Source organism: Adelges cooleyi, unplaced genomic scaffold (genome assembly GCF_023614345.1).
Source record: "Adelges cooleyi isolate 19-005CV unplaced genomic scaffold, UGA_ACOO_1.1 ACOO_flye_CR_arks_rails_tigmint_CR_PRNA_9, whole genome shotgun sequence".
Classification (NCBI taxonomy): domain Eukaryota; kingdom Metazoa; phylum Arthropoda; class Insecta; order Hemiptera; family Adelgidae; genus Adelges; species Adelges cooleyi.
In genome coordinates this window covers 3,489,017-3,508,623 of record NW_026096579.1, presented here as the reverse complement: position 1 = coordinate 3,508,623, position 19,607 = coordinate 3,489,017, and the positions used below count along the sequence as shown (strand labels likewise).

Here is a 19,607-nt window from a genome sequence, read left to right as displayed (position 1 = left end):
AATTGCGCTCTCTTCAGTCTACACATTATTATATTTTTACATTCAAACCATTTATTAACCAGAAATTTTACGAATCATTTGTCAAATACGCATTATATTATTTCGTTTTTTTTGTGCCATCACTAGTTATTATTATTTCAATCAATATTACATAACTGCTTTTAAAATAAAAGCTATAGGATAGTTTTGCAAATTACAACAAGTCAATCAGAACTAAGTATAGTGTTTAAATCATGTGTTTTAATAATACTATAGAATAGCCATAATTAATAACAAACAAGAATGATGTTTAAACACAACAAAAACACGAACATAACAGCATTATAATAAATATACAACACAAAATTCACGAATAATTCTTTCGAGTGATTGACAAAGCTAAAAAGTATTTATACGGTCTCAGTAATCTTTACTTTCTTCAATGTCTTCGGGGGCCATTTCTTCGTCATCGAAGTCCACTTCTTCAGCTGTAGCTTCCTGTCAATATCAAAGAAAATCGGTCAGGAAATGTATTATGTTATGTTATACTGAAGTACATCGTAATACTAAACAACTTAAACAATTATTAAGCATTTGCATATATATTCTGTCCTACAGCCAAACAATTAGTAAAAGACTCAACATTCTTCCAATATAAAATACTAGAATGTCCGAAATTAGAAAACAAGTGGGCTTTAAAGTAATAATACATTGAAAATACGCAAAACTTTATAAGACAGCAGCTCAAGAGGGGGGGGTCTATCTCTCATATCCCCCCCCCCTTTGTCAATACGCCACTGATTGAGACATTTGTTCAAGTTATTGGTTTTAAAATTAAAAACTAATAGGATTGTTTCAATATAGTATGTTACTCTCTAAACCATTGATTGTCAAAACTTTTTTTACATGAACATACCCCATATAGCATAGGGATCTGTAGAAAATTTGGGTGACGCTTTCGCCACCAGGAGCGGATTATCTCTCTAAGGAATTGGGAGGGGATGGCAATAAAGGGAAATCGATAAACCCTGAATAACTAATTAGATATTATTGAATCAACTGATAATAGTATCAGCTGATAAGAGATGATTAATAGTAGACAGAAATTCAGTTAATCATCTGTGCCAGGTAATCCTAATCTAGTAGACAGCTGACAGACATGTTCATGATCCAAATGTTTTTCTTTCAAGGGAAAGGTTGTACGGATTTTGTCTGCAAAGCGCTTTATTACGTCAAACAATATTTTCACGCTATACAATAGATAAACAGAGTTTTTCACTCATAATACCATATAGGAGATAGAACACTCCATAAAATGTCAGAAGGCCCACTATCGCTTGCTTTTGCATCTTTATTCCAATCGTGAGCACGTAGTATTAATCTTGTAAATCTCTATAATTACCTGGTATTGTTGATATTCGGAAACCAAGTCGTTCATGTTGGATTCGGCTTCAGTGAACTCCATCTCGTCCATACCTTCGCCCGTGTACCAATGGAGGAAAGCTTTGCGTCTGAACATGGCAGTGAATTGTTCGGATATCCGTTTGAAGATCTCTTGGATGGCAGTCGTGTTGCCGATAAAAGTGGCCGACATTTTCAGACCTCTCGGGGGTATATCACACACAGCGACTTTCACGTTGCTGGGTATCCATTCCACGAAGTATCTAACCAAAGAAAATAAGATTTATGATTAACACAGCCGATAAGCTCGGCACATTTTAATTCTGGATTCCGCGGGCAAGTCCGCTGATATGAAAAATAAAATACCCTGAATTCTTGTTTTGAATGTTCAGCATTTGTTCATCGACTTCTTTCATGGACATGATACCTCTGAAAATGGCGGCTACAGTTAGATAACGACCGTGCCTGGGATCGCATGCGGTCATCATGTTTTTGGCGTCAAACATCTGCGATGCGTTTGTCGTATTAGATAAATATTATAAATAAACACTGTTTTCATTATACACTCACTTGCTGAGTGAGTTCTGGTACCGACAAAGCTCGGTACGATTGGCTACCCCTAGCCGTTAACGGTGCAAATCCCGGCATGAAGAAATGCAACCGAGGGAAGGGAACCATGTTAACCGCCAACTTTCTCAAATCGGCGTTTAGCTGACCGGGAAATCGAAGACACGTGGTCACGCCAGACATGGTTATCTATACAGTTTAATAACTATGTTAGAATTGCACAATAAAATAAGCTGAAGAATCACATATTTTTAACAGTGGCGGCCACCTCAATCCTCAACTCTTCCACTCGGACTAGTCTTTTACATCTATGCTTCAACGATAGCCGTCCTTATACCTATCACACTTAATTTCAGTTCCTTTATTCTTATACCATTGATTAAATTGTATGACAACGCCTAATGCTCTGACAGTTTCTTATCTGTCTCGTGCCATGCCGATTTTCTCTTTCGCGATTTATCATTTCGGAATTTCGACACATTATGTGATTATGAGAACCTTACCGAAACCAAATGGTTGAGATCGCCGTACGTCGGAGAAGTAAGTTTCAAAGTCCTGAAACAAATGTCGTACAACGCCTCGTTGTCGATGCAAAAAGTTTCGTCCGTGTTTTCGACTAGCTGATGAACAGACAGAGTGGCGTTGTAGGGCTCGACCACTGTATCCGAGACTTTGGGCGACGGAACGACACTGAAAGTGTTCATTATCCTGTCGGGATACTCTTCCCTTATTTTTGATATCAACAGAGTACCCATGCCCGAGCCGGTACCTCCGCCCAAGGAATGAGCCAACTGAAAGCCTTGAAGACAGTCGCAGTTTTCGGCCTCGCGCCTTACGACGTCCATAACCGAGTCCACCAGTTCGGCGCCTTCTGTATAATGGCCTTTAGCCCAGTTGTTACCTGCAACCGTCATTTGATTTTTATTGTTATTATATCGTAGATCGATAATTATTACAATACAATGCCGCTAATTTCCATTACTTTACACCGATAGGTTAAAAAAAAAAATAATAATATTGATAATATTTAATGATATACCAGCTCCGCTTTGGCCGAAAACGTAGTTGTCTGGACGAAAGAGCTGTCCAAAAGGACCAGAGCGCACAGAATCCATGGTACCGGGTTCGAGGTCGACCAAAATCGCTCTTGGTACGTATTTCCCTTCTAAAAATGGATTATTAGTTATTAACAAAAAAAAAGAAAAAAGGAAATCGGTTCAATTCTAAAATAATTTGTTGTTTTCTTACGGGTGCTTGCTTCATTGTAGTACACGTTGATCCTTTCGATTTGTAAATCGTTGTCGCCGTGATAGGTTCCCGTTGGATCGATACCGTGCTCGTCAGAAATGATCTCCCAAAACTGAAACAGAGTAAAGCCGCCGACGAAACTGAATTACTATGGTTTATACCAACGGAAAACATAATTTCTATAATTATATTGACATTTGAGTGTCGTAGAGTAATGATTTTAATATAAAAAAAAATGTGAATCCCTTCAAATGTTCCATAACTTATAAGACTTCACAGCTCTTTCAGTTTAACGCCCCCTAACGATACGTTTTCTTTAAGGGTTGGTTGGTGTTATATTACGGTTCGATGTTTAATCAAATAAACACTTGCCGAAGAGGTATGCCGTACTTTGTAAGTGTAGGTATAATATTCTCTGGTACCTGCTGTTACTTGTCTCATTTCATTAAAAAAATAATGCTTTCTAATAAATCAGTTTTACTTAATTATTTATATCATGATATCGAACAGACTTTTAAGATTTCATTTGAAAACCATTGTGATAAATAGTATGAAAAATAATCAATGCGGCAAACAGAAACAAGATATTGTCATTTCAATATTATTACAATACTGGTTATTTGTTTAATTGTGACATCCTTAAGCAGTAAAACTACAGTGATTAAATATACAACTTAAAAAATACAATTTTTAAGTTTTAAAGGAAATCATAACAAGAATCAAAATCATCACGAATATACCTAATATTGTATTGATCTCATATCTCAGTTATAAAATATGATATATTTGTCTTGTTCTAAACACTTTAATATTACATCTGACATCAGTTATGGCTTGTAATTGGGCTTTTAACAGATATCTGTATTAACACGTGCATATTATTAAAAGACGCACGTTAAGTCCGGTTCAATGACATAAGCAAGTACTAATTGAAAAAAATTATTCTTGTTTTAAGTTGACATTTCCGTACATAGTATTTTTAAGTAATAATTTACACATGTCTAGTAAATGGTACGAGTCACATTAGAAACCGGCAGATACTCTATTAAATATTATTAATAGTACCCTGCACGACTTAATTAAAAAAAAAACAATTTTTTTGCAATACTTTCCTTATTATAATAAAAAACGTTACAGTAATCTATCGATCGATTTCGAATAGTTGAAATTAACTAGATTTTTTATAGTTGTATAATGATTCCGGTTTTTACCATAAGCTATGAATTAAAATATGTAAAACCGTTGCACGCATGAATTACTATATCATTTACATACTACATAGCTACAGGAGTTTTACTAAGAAATTAATGTAGGTACATTGTACAACTGTTGAAGACGGAAAAACGTGTTCTATAGAATATTAATTAAAATTATAGGAGCGTTGAAAACTCTTCCGAAAGTGAACATGTTCGGAGCTATTGGGTCATTTGTGTGACTTATGAAAGGTAGATAGATATTATAAAATACGTTTATGGGTTTATTCGAGGTATAAAAAAAGCGAAATTTTTATTTTTAATCTTAGCATCTAATTAACTAGATAAATCAACTAAATAAAAAGTTTTAATGGCATATTTCGAATCCAAAATGTAAAATCAAATTACTCGTTCAGCAAAAATAAAAAGCAATATCTGTAAGCCTATTTTTAAATGAATAGATCTTTGGAAAGTGTTAAAATTTGAAACTGCAACGATTCCATTTAATATAAGTCACGCATTTTCTTAGGAACAATTGCAATTTTGTAGTCTGTAATTTTGACAAAGTTTGTAATTCAAGTGAGTTTAAATTAAAGTGGTGATTTATTCTACATCATAATACATTTTTTAAGTATAATATATTATTTGTTGTTAACTTAAAACCATATCAGATTATCGAGACCACGTAACATTTTTAATTGCTAGGTTATTCTCGAAATATATGGTTGTTACTATTTAAGGTTCAAAAATTAATAAGTAAAGTTCTGAAAAGTAATAAAAACTGAAAATATTTAAAAATTATACTAAATTAAAATACGTCAACATTTTTTTAAAAGAAAAACAATATTTCAATGAATTTCCCAGATACTGAGTTACGTGAGGGTAAATGAATCACCCTGTATATTTGTTTTCCGACACTATTTAATTACTTTGTATATATGCCTTGTATGTGATACGTAGTATATATAATATACAACAACAGCATGTGTATACACATGTGTAGGTACTGTAGTGTGTGTAGTATTTAACAGACAAAAATAGCATTGAACATATTCATTATTTTCATCTGTGTTCAAGTGCGGTTCTTGTATACGTTTATTTTAGAAGCATAGACTGCATACAAACTCTGAGTAGATAAAATGAAGAATTTTCCAAAATATACATAATATATGTCATAGTATATCATATATCATCACTTGTAGACAAGATACTACATACAAAATCATGTGATAGGTCCATAAATCATAACGCACAATTTATTTTTTAATTACATTACCGACAAGTATAATATAATATAATAATAATCTCGATAATTGACCAATCTAATAGAATTTAAACTCAATGGTAATTGATACTTTAATGTTGTTTTGCTCATCTCCGTTTCGAATGCTATCGGGCTGTATTTTAAACGTTTACTGTTTCCACGTGGTCAGAAGTGTGTAAAATCGTCGTGTTGTTGCGGCAAAGAACGGTCGGTATTTTGTTTCTGGAATAGTGCCATCACACCAGGATTCGTAATCAAACGGGATATCCAAGAAAAATGGACACATGGGAATGTCACGACATTATGGTCTATGTGGACTATGGTCGTATACCCGGTGTAGGCTGAAACGTCTAAATATATATTTTAGAGCTTTAATGGGACGCTGCCAAACAATTACCGAAGACCGGATTGAGGATCAGTTTTCAACAAAAAAAAAAGGGGAAAAAATACTGATAAATAGAAATTTTGTCAACAATTTGGTAGGCACCAGGAAAAAAATCATTATATAGTTGAAAACAGGAGCGGCTTTTAGGTGTATAATATAGTATTATCACTCGTTACATGGGGTCACTACCCCAATAAAAGTTAAATTATATTGAAGATTTGGTTTTCTTTTTTGTCGATGGGGCTGTATTGTAATTAGGTTTTTAGTTCGTTCCTACCATCTGTAAACATTCAAACTGTCTCTGGTTGGATGTTAATGTAAACCGGTCGATTTTGACTCATTAGGTACACATTATGGTAATTTTGTGAGCACAATATCGACGAAACGACTAGTGCAACACACGTGCGGTCGACTGAAAAAAAACAATGTGATGACATTACTACAACGCACGATCAGATGCAAAGGGCATGAACGAATCGACTAAATAATTGTATTATAATAGATTGTAAAATAAATACTACCTATACAGATAATCTTTAATTTCGGTACGAGTCAAGAAGTGCATGTTATCAAAAAAACAAACAAAAAATACACAATTGTAAATTCGAAAAAATCAAGTTTATTTCCGTTTTAAGTAAAAATAATATTCGACAATTGACTGGTATTTACTGCTAGTCTAGGGATTATGGATACCTAGTTTAAATATACTACCTATTTCTTAGCAATAAAATGGATACTTGCTATGCGCTATTCCTTTTACCTGTGTATGCAAAAAGACACTATAATCTGTTGGTAAGATCGCGCGGCGTTCTATTTTTATTTTATACCTATTTGTTTGAAAATCAACAAAACACAACTGATTAAGCACTTGGTTTTCGGTGGTTGCGCAGCAGAAGGACCAATGGCGTCCCCAAATCGTAATTGAAGGAGGGACAAAATGATTTACAATAGGTATAAATAGTTTATGTTATAACTTTATAAAAAAATGCATAGCTTACAGTAAAACAAATGATCCAGTCGAGGGGGTAAGGCTATCACCCGCCATTCCCCTTTATTTGGGTATGCTTGTAAGAAGGACATAGATATAGGAATGAACAACGTTTAAAGGAGTGACCGCAAGTTATTGAGGGGAGGAAATTCCTTTTCGATTCAAAATCGATATGAGCTAAGTAATAATTTATTACTTAAATTACATATCAATGGCTTAATTAAAAAGTTATGTTAGTACATTTTTGGGCAAAATACAGTAAGGCAGGATAGAGATTTTTTTTTTTAAACGTGGTAAATAAATTTGTATATTTTAACCTCTAAAAAGCGTAAAAAAAATTCGTCAATTACTGTAAACAAAATATGTAAAGGACATAAACATTTTTAAATGATCTCTTGTAAAATCGTCGGTTTGTACGATATACAAAATGGTTTATTATTAATATGTAATGTATATTAGCGGGTTATGTTGTATTATTAATAATTCGTAATATTATAAAAATGTAAGGTAAAATATTAGTTGTCTGTATTTTTGTAAACCGTGCGAAGATGGTAAAAAAAAAGTTAGGCTGCTTCAATTCGAATTCCCTACTTAAATTTTCACTGAAATCATACCGCTGCATAATAATTTACATAATATATTTTACTCAGTGTATTAAATCAACTATGACTGTTAATTATTGTCTACGGCCAGAGGTGGGCTCGAGATCTATATGAGATCGACCAACAACCATAATAATTTAAATACGTAGGTATAGGTAATCATTGCTATATTATATTAGGCGTATTTATTTTTGTGTTCTCACTTTGGCTCCGATTTGATTTCCACACTGTCCGGCTTGCAGATGAAGTATTTCCCTCATGTTGTAGATTTATAGGTATGCCCGGTTACTGAAATACAGAATATTAAGAACACGGTCGGATATTTTGTGGTCGCGCTCGGCCGAAGTGTTTGGCTCAAATGCGCGCTACGGCGACGGACCAGAACAGAGAACTCGTTCAAATTACACACACACACACACCTAAATTATAATATGCTGATTGTTGTACTATGCCGAGATGTTGAGTCGGCCGTCTCCACCGTTGGTCGCCGTGACTGTGTATGACGTACGCAACGGATATGCGTTAAACAAGTGGGGGGGGGGGGAGAGTGTATTAAAAAGTATAACGTGCCATCATACTCATAGTCTGTGTTCTTTACCACCACTCTGCACTTGTAATAAAAATTACATATTATAACAGTATCACTGTTTTGTACGTTTTTTAACTTTTTTTTTAGCATTGTGTTGGTATACCGCACAGGACGTATATGCCGTGATTTTATACAGTAAACATGTTTTAATTTAGACAAGAATCATATTATAAAGCGATGAAAATAACTCGTAAAACGCGATTCCTCGTTCCACTCGTATTAATGTATTTTTTGTACGTGTATATTCCCCCTAAAAAAAAAATTTGATACGTCAAATATAATATTATGATTAAATTCTAATTTTTTAGTTTTTAATAATATTAATTGGTACTTAGTAATACTTGGTAGTAATTGGATTTCACAGAATAATCAATGTGACGCGCATTTCTAGATTTTTGACAAATAAAACGCATTACTTTGATAAAACATTAAATTATAATATGACTCGACAATTATTATTGTTGTAGTGTGCTAAAATTCGAACCAGCGTCAATATAATAGTATGTAAAATAGAAGGAGGTAAATTACCAGGACAGTAATAACAGATATTAACTGATTAAGGGGAACGGAAGGAGAAAAATGTTATAGTTTATACAGATCCTGTAAAACATTAAGTCACTTTTTATAATTTCTAACAAATGCATTTCAAATCATTATTTCTTTTCGCAAAGCTTGTTGCTGAACTTCTCTATGGAAGCAAAAATATGCATTTGATTTTAGAATTGCGTTAACTTTTATGTTTTTACTTGTTTTATAACATAATATTAGGTATAAAATTTAATTTTATAGCATCTAAAGAGTTTTTTAAAACAGCGTTTTAACTTTTAACCCCCAAAATGTAAGCTTTCTCAGAAAAATAACAAAATCAAATTATTAAAATTTAACAGAGAAATAAATTAAAAAATAATTTAAAGTTTTTTGTTTTGGTAATATTTATCTAACCTCTTATTCTACATTTTTACATTTTAGCTTTGATCCGAAGCTGTTTTATTGTTAAATTACAGATAAAAGTTCAAAATATGGCCAGTAGGCCGACTTCTTTTTGAAAATAATAAGCAAGAGGTACAGCTGCGCAATCACCTATAATCATATTTTATCTAATTAGGCAAATTTGTTGTTTTCTTAGGTAAAAAAATATAAATAACACCAAATTATAAAACAAAGTAATTATTTATTTAAACTAATACACCTTATTAATACCTTTAAACATATAAACAGACAATTGTTTAATTGTTTTTTCCTTTTCTTTTACTCTTATGTTCATTCACAACTTTGAGCACTGCATGATTTGAATCTTTCAAGTGTTGATGCAGTTTGTTTTTAGACGAAAATACTGATGCACATACACCACAAGCGTGGTTTGAACGTTTTACTTTGGTATTATCTACTAGTTTTAATTTCTTTTTATTCTTCACCAATTTTTCCGATACACGTGAAGGTCCATCTACAGATGGGTCTTCATGGGTTGTAACTACATCCTCTTTTTCGGTTTCAGCATTATTATTAACAATATTATCACAAACAGATTCTTGATCATCTCCATTAGTCTGCTTTGCACTAATTAATACAACATTTTCTTGATGTTTTTTAGATGTGCGATGATTGAAAAGAGCTTTTTCAGTTTTGAAAGATTGATCACAAGACAAGCAGTAAAGAACATTAAACTCTTTAACATTAGATGACTGTTTTTTTTTCTTTTTGCACACTTTTCTTTTACTGTCGGCAATATTATCATCTTCACTACTCAAATCTGCTTCTAGTACATCTGAATCTACATCAACGGGTACATTTAAATGGACATTTTTCTTTGATTTTTTTTTGTTAAATTCAACCTTATTATTTTCACTTTCTACGCTGTTTTCTGAATCATCAGAACTACTGAAATTATCACAATTTTCATCATCACAACTATTTTCTGCGTTTGACTTGCTACTGCTTTCTGCATTCGAATGATGTTGATCATCATCACTAGAATGACTTACATCATTAATATCCGAAGATTTTTTGCCTTCATTTGAATCACTGTTAATTATGAGTTCATCGTTCAACATCTCAGCTTTAATAATTTCAATATTTTCTTTATGTTTCTTTGAATTCTCATGATTCTGAAAAGCTTTTTCTGTCTTGAAAACTTTGTTACAAGCCACACAATATAGGCAATCAACAGTTTCGTCATTAGACTCTTCATAGTCACTTTCTCCATATTCAGCAATCAAACTTTCTTCAATTACTTTCAATTCTTCTTCAACATTTGAAAATTTTGTCCATTCTGATTCTTTGTAATTTGATAATTCTATTTGTTTCTCTTTAATTCTTTTCCGTCTGGCTTCTTCCATTCGTTTAACATTTTCAGCTGATTTTTGTTTAACTGTTTCTGCGTACGCTTTAACTCGTTTATCACGTTTGCGAACAAATTCCACTAAAGCTTGGATTTCATCATTACGTTCTTTTTTTGCCTTGTCACGAATCTTTTTATTTTCTTTTTCCATTAATTTAGCAACTCGTCTATTAGGGGCTTGCCGAATGTCATACTCGTCTAACCAACCAAATGGTTTGTGCGTGCTGAAATTACACCAAAAATTGTAGAATGGCCTAACGATTTCTGAATAATCACTATTAGATTGTCCAAATGTAGGTATTTCATCGGAATCTATTTCAAAGTAACTATTTTCTTCTATTAAAATATTACTAAATACCTCACGGTACACAGTATAAAATCCTTTTTCGTCATCAGCAAATCCTTTGTAACATGACGGAGAGAAATACTTAAATAAATTGATCTCGTCAACGGGGGTATCAGAGTTGCTATTGATAATATACTCGCGATGATTGTCATACCACTTGCGTTCACGAGGATCACTTAGCACTTCGTAGGCTTGTTGAATCAGTTGAAACTGCTCTTTAGCCTCTTCAATATTGTTTGGATTTTTATCTGGATGCCACCGTAATGCCAACTTTTTGTATGACTTTTTCAGATCTTCTACTTCAACATCTCTGGATACCTCCAGTACTTCATAAAAACATTTCATTGTGAGTCTTATTGATTACCTGCCAATTATATTAAATGTTTAGTCTTAATCTAAAACCACTGGATACTAAATATTATTATAATAGGTACAGAGAAGTAATTTGATTACACTTATGAAGTATAATATTAGATATTTAAAATCTGACTTACTTAACGATTATTCATTTTCTATAAGCAGATACAATTTTACTTAAAATTAGTCTACCGTCTAATAAGTAATATTTTATTTATTTATTTGACAAGTGTAAAATAAAAGAGTTTCAGCAATAAGAATTAATAATGATAAGGTTAAAACATGACAAAGTGTAAACAGGTAGATCAGCAATTTGTGTTATCGTTTTTTAAATATGGCTGCTGGTTTTCTTTCATAAGAAATACACGGCAAATTTGCGATTATCTTAAATAGTGTCATACCTATTTATTTAATCTATGCTAAAATATAGAATAATATGTACAACAGTAATAATTATTATACATACACCTGTAATAGGTTTATGCAGTATGCTGTTGGATTATTGCTGGTTTATTCTGTAATATTGTGGCCATACTGTAGTGTGGTGCATAAAGTGGTGTTAGGAAAAGTTTTTTAGTGATAAACTGATAAGTGATAACTATACGGCATCGGGCATATGCTTATTGCTTAAGCGGAAAAATTGTAGAATTAGATTTTAATTAATTCTTAACTGTTTTTTAATATTTCAAGTTTAAATTTCATACCTTTATTTTGCCTTCATATTTTCTAGGAGTTTGTTACAATATGAGGGTAACTGACGTACTATGGAAAAAACTTCCTAGAGGACACATTTTTAGAGGGTAAGAAGAAATAATTATATGTTATTGTTTATAAAAAATTAACATTTAAGTGCTTTGTATAAAAATAATGCTGTACACTTTCTAAGATGCTTACCGAACAGATTTAAAAAAAAAAAAGAATTCAATTACCACCTATGTATTAAAAACAAAAAAAGATTTATATATATTTTAAACTTTAACCTCGAAGCTGAAAATGTTTAAATAACTACTTAAGTTTAAATCATTAAATTCAATAAATTAGTGTTAAAAAAAATTACTAAGAACCCCCGCTTATTTGACAGTAAATAAAAATGTATATTGTAATTAAAAAATATTTATTTGATACCGTTAAGTAACATTTTTTTTTATGTTATTAAAATACAAAGTCCGAGGTCGGATCCAATTACATTCTAAGTAAACATATACTATAATGTCCATTAAGTCAAATATTTGTATAAAAAATATTAATGACAGTAAATATATTTTGATGAAATCTCTTTCTAACTCTACTTGTTAGTTATTTATATTTGACATATAACAAACAACAGTACCCATTTCTTTTAAATTTATGACCTCTTCATTTTCTTGAACATATATGATTTTTAAACAAAATAGGATGATGATCTAACAATAATAGTAGGTAATATAAACTTTGTAGTTTTGTAAATCAAATTTTCTTAAGATAACAAAAACAGCCTGAATCGATATTGATTAATTTTCAAACAGTTAATATAACTATAACATTTTTTAAATTTATACTGTGACTATTTTAGGAAAAATCGTCTTGTTAAGCCTGTAACTGGACTAGATATAGCTGCAAAAATTAGAGATTTTGAACAAGAAGAACAAAATATGTTTTACTTGAGATATCCTTATTTAACAAAGGTATAAATTAAACTACTTTTATAAATAATAACAATACAAGACTATAAATAATGTATTATATATTACAGGAAGAGTCGTTTAAACATTCAAAGGAACAAGGACGCTTTGAGAAATGGATGAGAAAATGGAAGGTTATGCAAGCAGAAAAATTTGCAAAACATAAGCCAATGGCTGATCATTTAATGCATCTACGATCTTCAGATGGCTGGGAAAGTTATTAAAAACAGGATTGTTAATGCAACAAATAAATTAGATTATTTAATAACTAGTATATACCAACTTTACTTTTGTGATTACATGAAAAAAAAACAATAAATTATAAGGATTTCATATAAATATTTTAAAGTACACTTGTAGAATGACAATGTTTGTTGTGGTGTATATAAGATAAAACAAATTCATGTGTTACAATAATCATAATCTAGTACAAACGACTTCATCATCATCTTCATCATTCAACCATTTGTTATTAATGGCTTGATCTTTTTTCAATGTCTTACCACTTGCCAAAAGCTCGGCAAATTTCGCTGCAACGGGATCGCTCCCAACTGTTGCCACTGCTAAGACATCGTTATCCTTGCAATAGTATATAACTGCTTTGAAGTTCTCTAAATCGCCATTAATTAAAATGTCGTTATAACCATAACCATAACCTATGGAACACAATAGCATATTAATAGTTGATTAAATTGAATAATTTCAGTGGCGTAGGTATAAAAACTGTTTGTACTCGCCTCCTACTTTTTGTTATGAATACACGCAAAGTAGGAGTACCCAGGCACTACGCCACTAAATATTCTAAAGATAAAATAAAAAACCAGTCTAATTACCGGCATATCGAATGCCAGTTCCAAACAGCATAGTCCAGAAAAACGGCACTGAATGAATAGGGTTTATTTTTCCAAGCATTTGAAGTGCAGCTGTTTTACCGTGGTAAGTAGCTAATTGCCAGTGACCGATCGACGCTTTAGTGTTAAAAGGATAAACCGGGGCGTTGGCGACATCTCCACCGGCAAAAATTCCCTTAACATTAGTTTCTAGATTCTAAAAAACAAATGTTAGTAATCATTACTCTGGCTTGGTTAAAAAGCTAACCAACTAACCTCATCGACTTCGATTGTACCATTAGCAGAGTTTACTATAATAGAAGAACAAGCTAAAAACTCTGAATTGGCTTTAGCCCCTGTTGCTATTACACAAACATCGGCCTTGAGCTTTTGGCCATCAGCTAGTTCTACTTCAGATAATTTATGATTAAAACTAATAAAATTTTTCACGCTCGTTTTCATTTTGAACACAACTCCTTTTGATTCAAACAATTCTTGAACACGTTCACCCAAATCTTTGCCTAAGCTCTCCATAAAAGGAACATTACTTCGTCCAATTACGTTTACAGATTTCACTCTGGAAATAGCTGATGCAGCCACTTCCATACCTAAATATCACAAATATTAATACGAATGAACTTAAATGCATTTGTGTATTATTGAAAGGTATAAGTGTCCAATTAATACCAATGAATGATGATCCGATGATAACCACATGACAATCGGGGAATAGACTTTGAGATATTTTAGCAGCATCATCTGCTGTGCGTAATGTAAATACGTTGCTGAATTTTGAAGCATCAGGGATTGTACGTGGTCTAAAAATGTTTAACAACAATTATTAACTGGTCAATATTTAAAAACGCCAATTAAAGTATTTGAACTTGAAAACAGTTTTGGTATTATTCAAATACACAAAATTTAAAAAGTAGTACTGAACCTTCATTTTCGAACAATTTCCATCACTACTAAAAAAATCATTGCTATTTCTTTTCTGTAAGTGATACCAATTACTGTTAATAAAAATGAATAAATATGATAATATATTTACGTCATTCCAGTGGCAATAAACATTGAATCAAAAGCTATTTGATCATTATTAGATAGTTTGACGATTTTTTTATCTGAGTCAATAGATTCCAAACTGGTTTTTGTTAAGACTTCAATATCACCATTCTAAAATAAAAATACAATTTTAATCATTTATTAGATATACATATTATCTTATATTTATAATAATCGTTGTTCTGTCCAAAATACCAATTTGCAGATAATATGTTATGACTTTAAAATGAAAACATTGTTGGTGCTTCTTGGTTTTTTCAATTATTTTATTTAGGTATTTGTGAAGAATAGCATAAAAAATCAAAAAGATATTTAAATGAAATAAAATTGAAATATTTGCTTGCTTTTACAACTAATCAAAATCCAACCAAAGCACATTTTATTCAATACTCAATAATATTATTATTACATAATTGGCATATTAGTAGACAAAATAATATATTAAAAAAAAAACCAAATATTTACATCGTAATATTCCTGGGAACGTAACAATATTGAGTTGATGTCAGTATTTAGCGCTTTACTCAGCTTTGTACGGTCATATGGTAAATAATTGTCTTTGGTAATAAGTATTAAACGACCATCAAAGCCTTCCTGCCTAAGTGTTTGTACACAACAAGTTCCAGCAGGTCCTGTAATACATTACACAGTTATGTTAAATCAAATTGCAAGATTTTATATTGAAACATAATTAAAACTTTTTAAATGTATACATAATTACCGCCGCCAACAACAATAAATGTTCGTTTATCACATGGATTACGCTTGATCAGTGGTTTTTCAAATTTGCCATTTTCGAGTGCACTCTTTTTAGTTGACACCTTAACATCACCATTTGTTACAGTTACCTTATAAGATGGAATATTATCCAAACCGGGAAAATCTTCAATATCGCCTGAAAATATTAAAACCAAATGTAGAGCATGTGAAATTAAAATAAATATGTTTAATACATTATATAATATTCGTATTTTACCTGACTTCAAATTAAAACATGCACCATGCCAAGGACATCGTACTCTGCCGTTGCCTAGTGCGCCATTTACTAAAGGAGCTCCATAATGGGAACATTTTGAACCAACAGCGAAAATTTGGTTTTTCTGCTTTACAACTAAAACTTTGCTTCCATTGTTTCCAACTTCAAATTCTCGCATTCTTTTAAGATCAAATAAAAACAAAAATGAATATGCTAGTTAAGTTTATTACATGTTTTAATAAACACCTACCCATTTTCAGGTATGTCATTTTCACGACAAACGGTGTACTCAACGTCATCGCAAGAACCTATTGAATCATCAGTAGATCAGTTAAAAAATAATATTTAATAAGGTCTGTTCTAAATGATGATACATTATTTTGCAGCCACAGCAGTTATGCCATTTCACACGTAAATTATTATTTATTTATAACAAAAACACACACCCGACATTGTTCTGCAAAACACACGCAATTGGGGACATATACTACTTCTAAATACTAGTCTCCGACTAAATAACATTCAATGACTGCAGGGAATACCGGGTTAATAGCCTGAAACCATGCACATATTTAAAAATTATACAAAACTTAAAAAAATATGAACTATATTAAATGTACAATAAATTTTAAAATTTCCTTAAAAAATAAAATTGAATGTTATTCGTAGCGGTACAGGGAATAAACACAAAATTATTACTTCATAAACTATAAATAGTCAAATAACACAATGGTGCGTAACCTTTTTTGTTCCATGACCCCCAAATTTATTTATTTCGATGAGGTGACCTCTACCAACATTTTATAAGTATACATATGTTACTTTTTCATTTGGTGTTAAATTTTATGGTGAGCCCCATTAAAATTTCGTGATCCCAGGTTGCGCAACACAGACATAACACACAAAGAATGGGATGCAATCAGTAGCAGCGTAGCCCTGTGGATATCCGTAGGGCGCATTTAAATTTAGGGCATTTACAGTTTACTATACACTTTAACATGTATTATAGGATACAAAAAAAATGTATTGATACCCGGCGATTTAATCTCTTGTTACGCCACTTAATGCAATGCCCAACAATAATCGAAAATGATAAAATCTGCATTTTATATGGTACTATTATCTTGGTATTACTTTGAAACAGTTGTTATTTTTGTAAAATATTTCGATTTGGACATCTTTTTGAAGATTTTAAAATAGTACATAGAATCTGTATAACATTATTTGAAAATCCAGATGAAAGTTTGAATTATCAACGTAAGATATTATTATTAGAATACTAAATTCTAAACAAATATTTTATTAAAATATTGTTTATTCCTTTTTTTCCTATTTGGGCAAAACATTTTTATTTATATCATAAAAAGAGATTATTTATTAATAAAAGTTAATTATTTATTATTATATTATTCTAGCTGTTGAACCTAGCTAGCTGTTGAATTGTATTATAAAATAGGTATTATACAAAGAGCTTAACAAATTACATTAAAATAAATTTATGCAGGCAATTATTGTATCTTTAAACTATGATCTGTTACATAATTGGTATTTTTTTTTTAGTCGTAGTTGGCAAATTAAAAACTGATTATTTTATTACATAAAAGGTGATAAAACCATTGAAGCTAAAATATATTATAAGATATAAACTTATGAAAAGTTATCATGATAAGAAAAAACCTTGCACTAATCATTAAAATATACACAAATTAATTAAAAACAATTATTATTTCTTAAATATTATATTTTAATGTTTAATTTAGTTGGTTAGTAGGTGGGCCCAAGAAGTAACCATTCACTCAGACCTGTAGGTCTATTATGCACATAATGTTTTTTTAAAATGGTATTTGTTTTTCAGTACATTTTTAATATACCTTTAATGATGTCGGGTTTTTATGAAGTATTGTAAAATTTTGCAATGATTTTTAACATTTTTGTATAACAATTAATTTTTTAAATTTAAATTTTTTAAATTTAAAATTTAAAATTAAATAAAAAAATGTTTTTTAAATTTTAAATCTTTAGTGATTTTCCCGATTTATATGTTAAACTTATGTAGGCACTGATATTTCACAAAATACTACTTTTAATTATATGTTAAAAAAAGTAGTGGTTAAGTAGTATAATATATTGTTATGCTAAATTATAAAAGCAAACCCTAATAATACATATTAAGTAATAGTTCTGTATAACAACATTTTGAATATATTAAATACAATTACAATAAAATATGACCATTATTTGACCTGTTTAAAGAACAAAAGGTGTAGCTAATGAATTCTGAACTACCAACCATGTTTATAATGTAGTTTCCTACAGGCTTACTTATATTTGCATTATCTAATTATTTTTTAAAATAATGATCACAATGATAATTATAAAATGTAATGAAAAGATATACATAATATTCACATAATGGAGATAACTATAAATTATTTTTTATTAATAATTTATGTTAATTACTTCTTAATATTTAATTTCAGTAATGTATTATATCCAATAAATCTTGGCCTAAATATGTCACTAAAAGGATTTAAACTTAAAATGTTTGAATTAAACAAAAGTACCGCTACAATTAGACTACAGTTGAATTATTATATATTGAGAATATTATCTAAATTATATAAAAAAAAATATTGCATTATATTTATTTAAATATTATATTACCTATATCTATTGATAATATTCAATAAAATAAATATATTATCTTAAAAATAAATCCCAAAAGCTTTACACAAAACACACAAAGCACAAAAAAAAACAAATTCCTATAAATTATAATGAATGAGTTAAAGCTTTCATAGATTTTAATACTGTCTTCAATATTTTTAGATTTATTCACATGTTCATTTATTTGTCGAAGCGCAAAACCCAATGGATGCTGTGACTTGTCATAATTAGCAAATTTCTATGAAGTAGACTGTATAGTAATTGCTTTTATAGTTGTTTCTTTAAAAGACTGAATTTGTAATGGGCTTAGAACATCATTTAAAAACTGAATATGTAGATTATCTAAAAATACTGTAGGTAATTAAATTCTCGAAATGATCAGATATGTCGCACAATGTGTCAAAAGAACAACTTTTAAATGCACATCTCCAAGCTTTAATGGCATATCCTGTATAAATTATACTTTGCATCACCATGATTTATATATATAATGATAAAAAATTGTGATTGGCCAATAAATGTTTTTCACTAAGTAAGCTGCAAGATAATGCCACTTACTTTCAGAACTTTTTGATGCTATTGATCCCATTTGATGAACTATTCTTCTTTTGATGAAAAGTATACTGTGTAGTATACGTGAACGATGCAGATTGTATAAACTTATATTGAAGAATTGTGTATGGCTTATTGGTAAGAACGCAATGTAGATTTTTACATAATTGGTTCAACGTCACTGGAATTTTGCTAGAGAGTGTAGTTCAGCGCAAATGATACTTCAACAATGACGACGGTGAACGGAAATATTATGTAGTGATCTTTCGGTAGAAAAAAGTGAAATGTCAATAACGAGTTAATATAAGACCTTGAATGTAACGCCTAAACATTAGCAAAGTCGCAGCACAGTCGAAAGACGCACAACGGTAACAAAATATGTATAGGAATTTAGGTACAAACACTGTTAAGTCTTGTCCGGTTACCTAGCAGCAATTAGCAAAGCCCGCAGTTCAATATTTAATATCTGACTATCAAATATCGATGACTGATAATAACATAAGCAGAAATATTATTATTCTTTCATCGCTATGACTAGGACTGGAGACTGGAGAGGGCAAATAGTTTAAAATAATGTAATATTATGTAACAACATGCAT

The 19,607-nt window shown here is 30.7% G+C and overlaps 4 protein-coding genes across 6 annotated transcripts; 1 reads left to right on the top strand and 3 right to left on the bottom strand.

Moving 5' to 3' along the window:
- Positions 1-207: 207 nt before the first annotated feature.
- Positions 208-8,093, bottom strand: LOC126846885 (tubulin beta chain-like). The gene is made up of 8 exons (XM_050586730.1): positions 7,831-8,093; positions 3,196-3,307; positions 2,987-3,112; positions 2,451-2,848; positions 1,951-2,136; positions 1,747-1,886; positions 1,382-1,643; positions 208-477 (listed from the first exon to the last, which is right to left on the bottom strand). The coding sequence occupies exons 1-8, from the start codon at positions 7,885-7,887 to the stop codon at positions 400-402; spliced, it is 1,359 nt and encodes a 452-aa protein (XP_050442687.1). The 5' UTR covers positions 7,888-8,093; the 3' UTR covers positions 208-399.
- A 1,310-nt stretch (positions 8,094-9,403) lies between these two features.
- On the bottom strand, positions 9,404-11,830 carry LOC126847179 (dnaJ homolog subfamily C member 21). Of its 2 annotated transcripts, none has more exons than XM_050587281.1 (2): positions 11,726-11,830; positions 9,404-11,264 (listed from the first exon to the last, which is right to left on the bottom strand). In XM_050587281.1, the coding sequence occupies exon 2, from the start codon at positions 11,243-11,245 to the stop codon at positions 9,443-9,445; it is 1,803 nt and encodes a 600-aa protein (XP_050443238.1). In that variant the 5' UTR covers positions 11,246-11,264; positions 11,726-11,830; the 3' UTR covers positions 9,404-9,442. The 2 variants fall into 2 exon arrangements, with proteins under 2 accessions (XP_050443238.1, XP_050443237.1); XM_050587280.1 differs by lacking the exon at positions 11,726-11,830 and adding an exon at positions 11,395-11,653.
- A 17-nt stretch (positions 11,831-11,847) lies between these two features.
- LOC126847184 (uncharacterized) lies at positions 11,848-13,355 on the top strand. The gene is made up of 3 exons (XM_050587289.1): positions 11,848-12,057; positions 12,810-12,921; positions 12,990-13,355. Exons 1-3 carry the CDS (start codon positions 12,002-12,004, stop codon positions 13,140-13,142), a joined length of 321 nt encoding a protein of 106 aa, XP_050443246.1. The 5' UTR covers positions 11,848-12,001; the 3' UTR covers positions 13,143-13,355.
- On the bottom strand, positions 13,151-19,583 carry LOC126847181 (apoptosis-inducing factor 3-like). Of its 2 annotated transcripts, XM_050587282.1 has the most exons (11): positions 19,015-19,583; positions 16,236-16,343; positions 16,040-16,097; positions 15,790-15,968; positions 15,535-15,708; positions 15,279-15,445; positions 14,800-14,924; positions 14,436-14,566; positions 14,025-14,356; positions 13,752-13,965; positions 13,151-13,574 (listed from the first exon to the last, which is right to left on the bottom strand). In XM_050587282.1, exons 2-11 carry the CDS (start codon positions 16,309-16,311, stop codon positions 13,336-13,338), a joined length of 1,695 nt encoding a protein of 564 aa, XP_050443239.1. In that variant the 5' UTR covers positions 16,312-16,343; positions 19,015-19,583; the 3' UTR covers positions 13,151-13,335. The 2 variants fall into 2 exon arrangements, with proteins under 2 accessions (XP_050443239.1, XP_050443240.1); XM_050587283.1 differs by lacking the exon at positions 16,236-16,343 and having other exon boundaries at positions 19,015-19,582.
- Between the last annotated feature and the right edge of the window lie 24 nt (positions 19,584-19,607).

Excerpts from the sequence above, each read along its gene's own strand:
- LOC126847181 (XM_050587282.1), bottom strand. The coding sequence starts at position 16,311 with ATGTTATTTAGTCGGAGACTAGTATTTAGAAGTAGTATATGTCCCCAA. Across the intron at positions 14,925-15,278 it reads GTTCCCAGGAATATTACGAT|AATGGTGATATTGAAGTCTT; the intron begins GTAAATATTTGG and ends TTTTTATTTTAG. Across the intron at positions 13,575-13,751 it reads AACTGGCATTCGATATGCCG|GTTATGGTTATGGTTATAAC; the intron begins GTAATTAGACTG and ends TGTGTTCCATAG.
- LOC126846885 (XM_050586730.1), bottom strand. The coding sequence starts at position 7,887 with ATGAGGGAAATACTTCATCTGCAAGCCGGACAGTGTGGAAATCAAATC. Across the intron at positions 2,849-2,986 it reads TTTCGGCCAAAGCGGAGCTG|GTAACAACTGGGCTAAAGGC; the intron begins GTATATCATTAA and ends TGACGGTTGCAG. Across the intron at positions 478-1,381 it reads CCGAATATCAACAATACCAG|GAAGCTACAGCTGAAGAAGT; the intron begins GTAATTATAGAG and ends TGATATTGACAG.
- LOC126847184 (XM_050587289.1), top strand. The coding sequence starts at position 12,002 with ATGAGGGTAACTGACGTACTATGGAAAAAACTTCCTAGAGGACACATT. Across the intron at positions 12,058-12,809 it reads AGAGGACACATTTTTAGAGG|GAAAAATCGTCTTGTTAAGC; the intron begins GTAAGAAGAAAT and ends TGACTATTTTAG. Across the intron at positions 12,922-12,989 it reads GATATCCTTATTTAACAAAG|GAAGAGTCGTTTAAACATTC; the intron begins GTATAAATTAAA and ends TATATATTACAG.
- LOC126847179 (XM_050587281.1), bottom strand. The coding sequence starts at position 11,245 with ATGAAATGTTTTTATGAAGTACTGGAGGTATCCAGAGATGTTGAAGTA.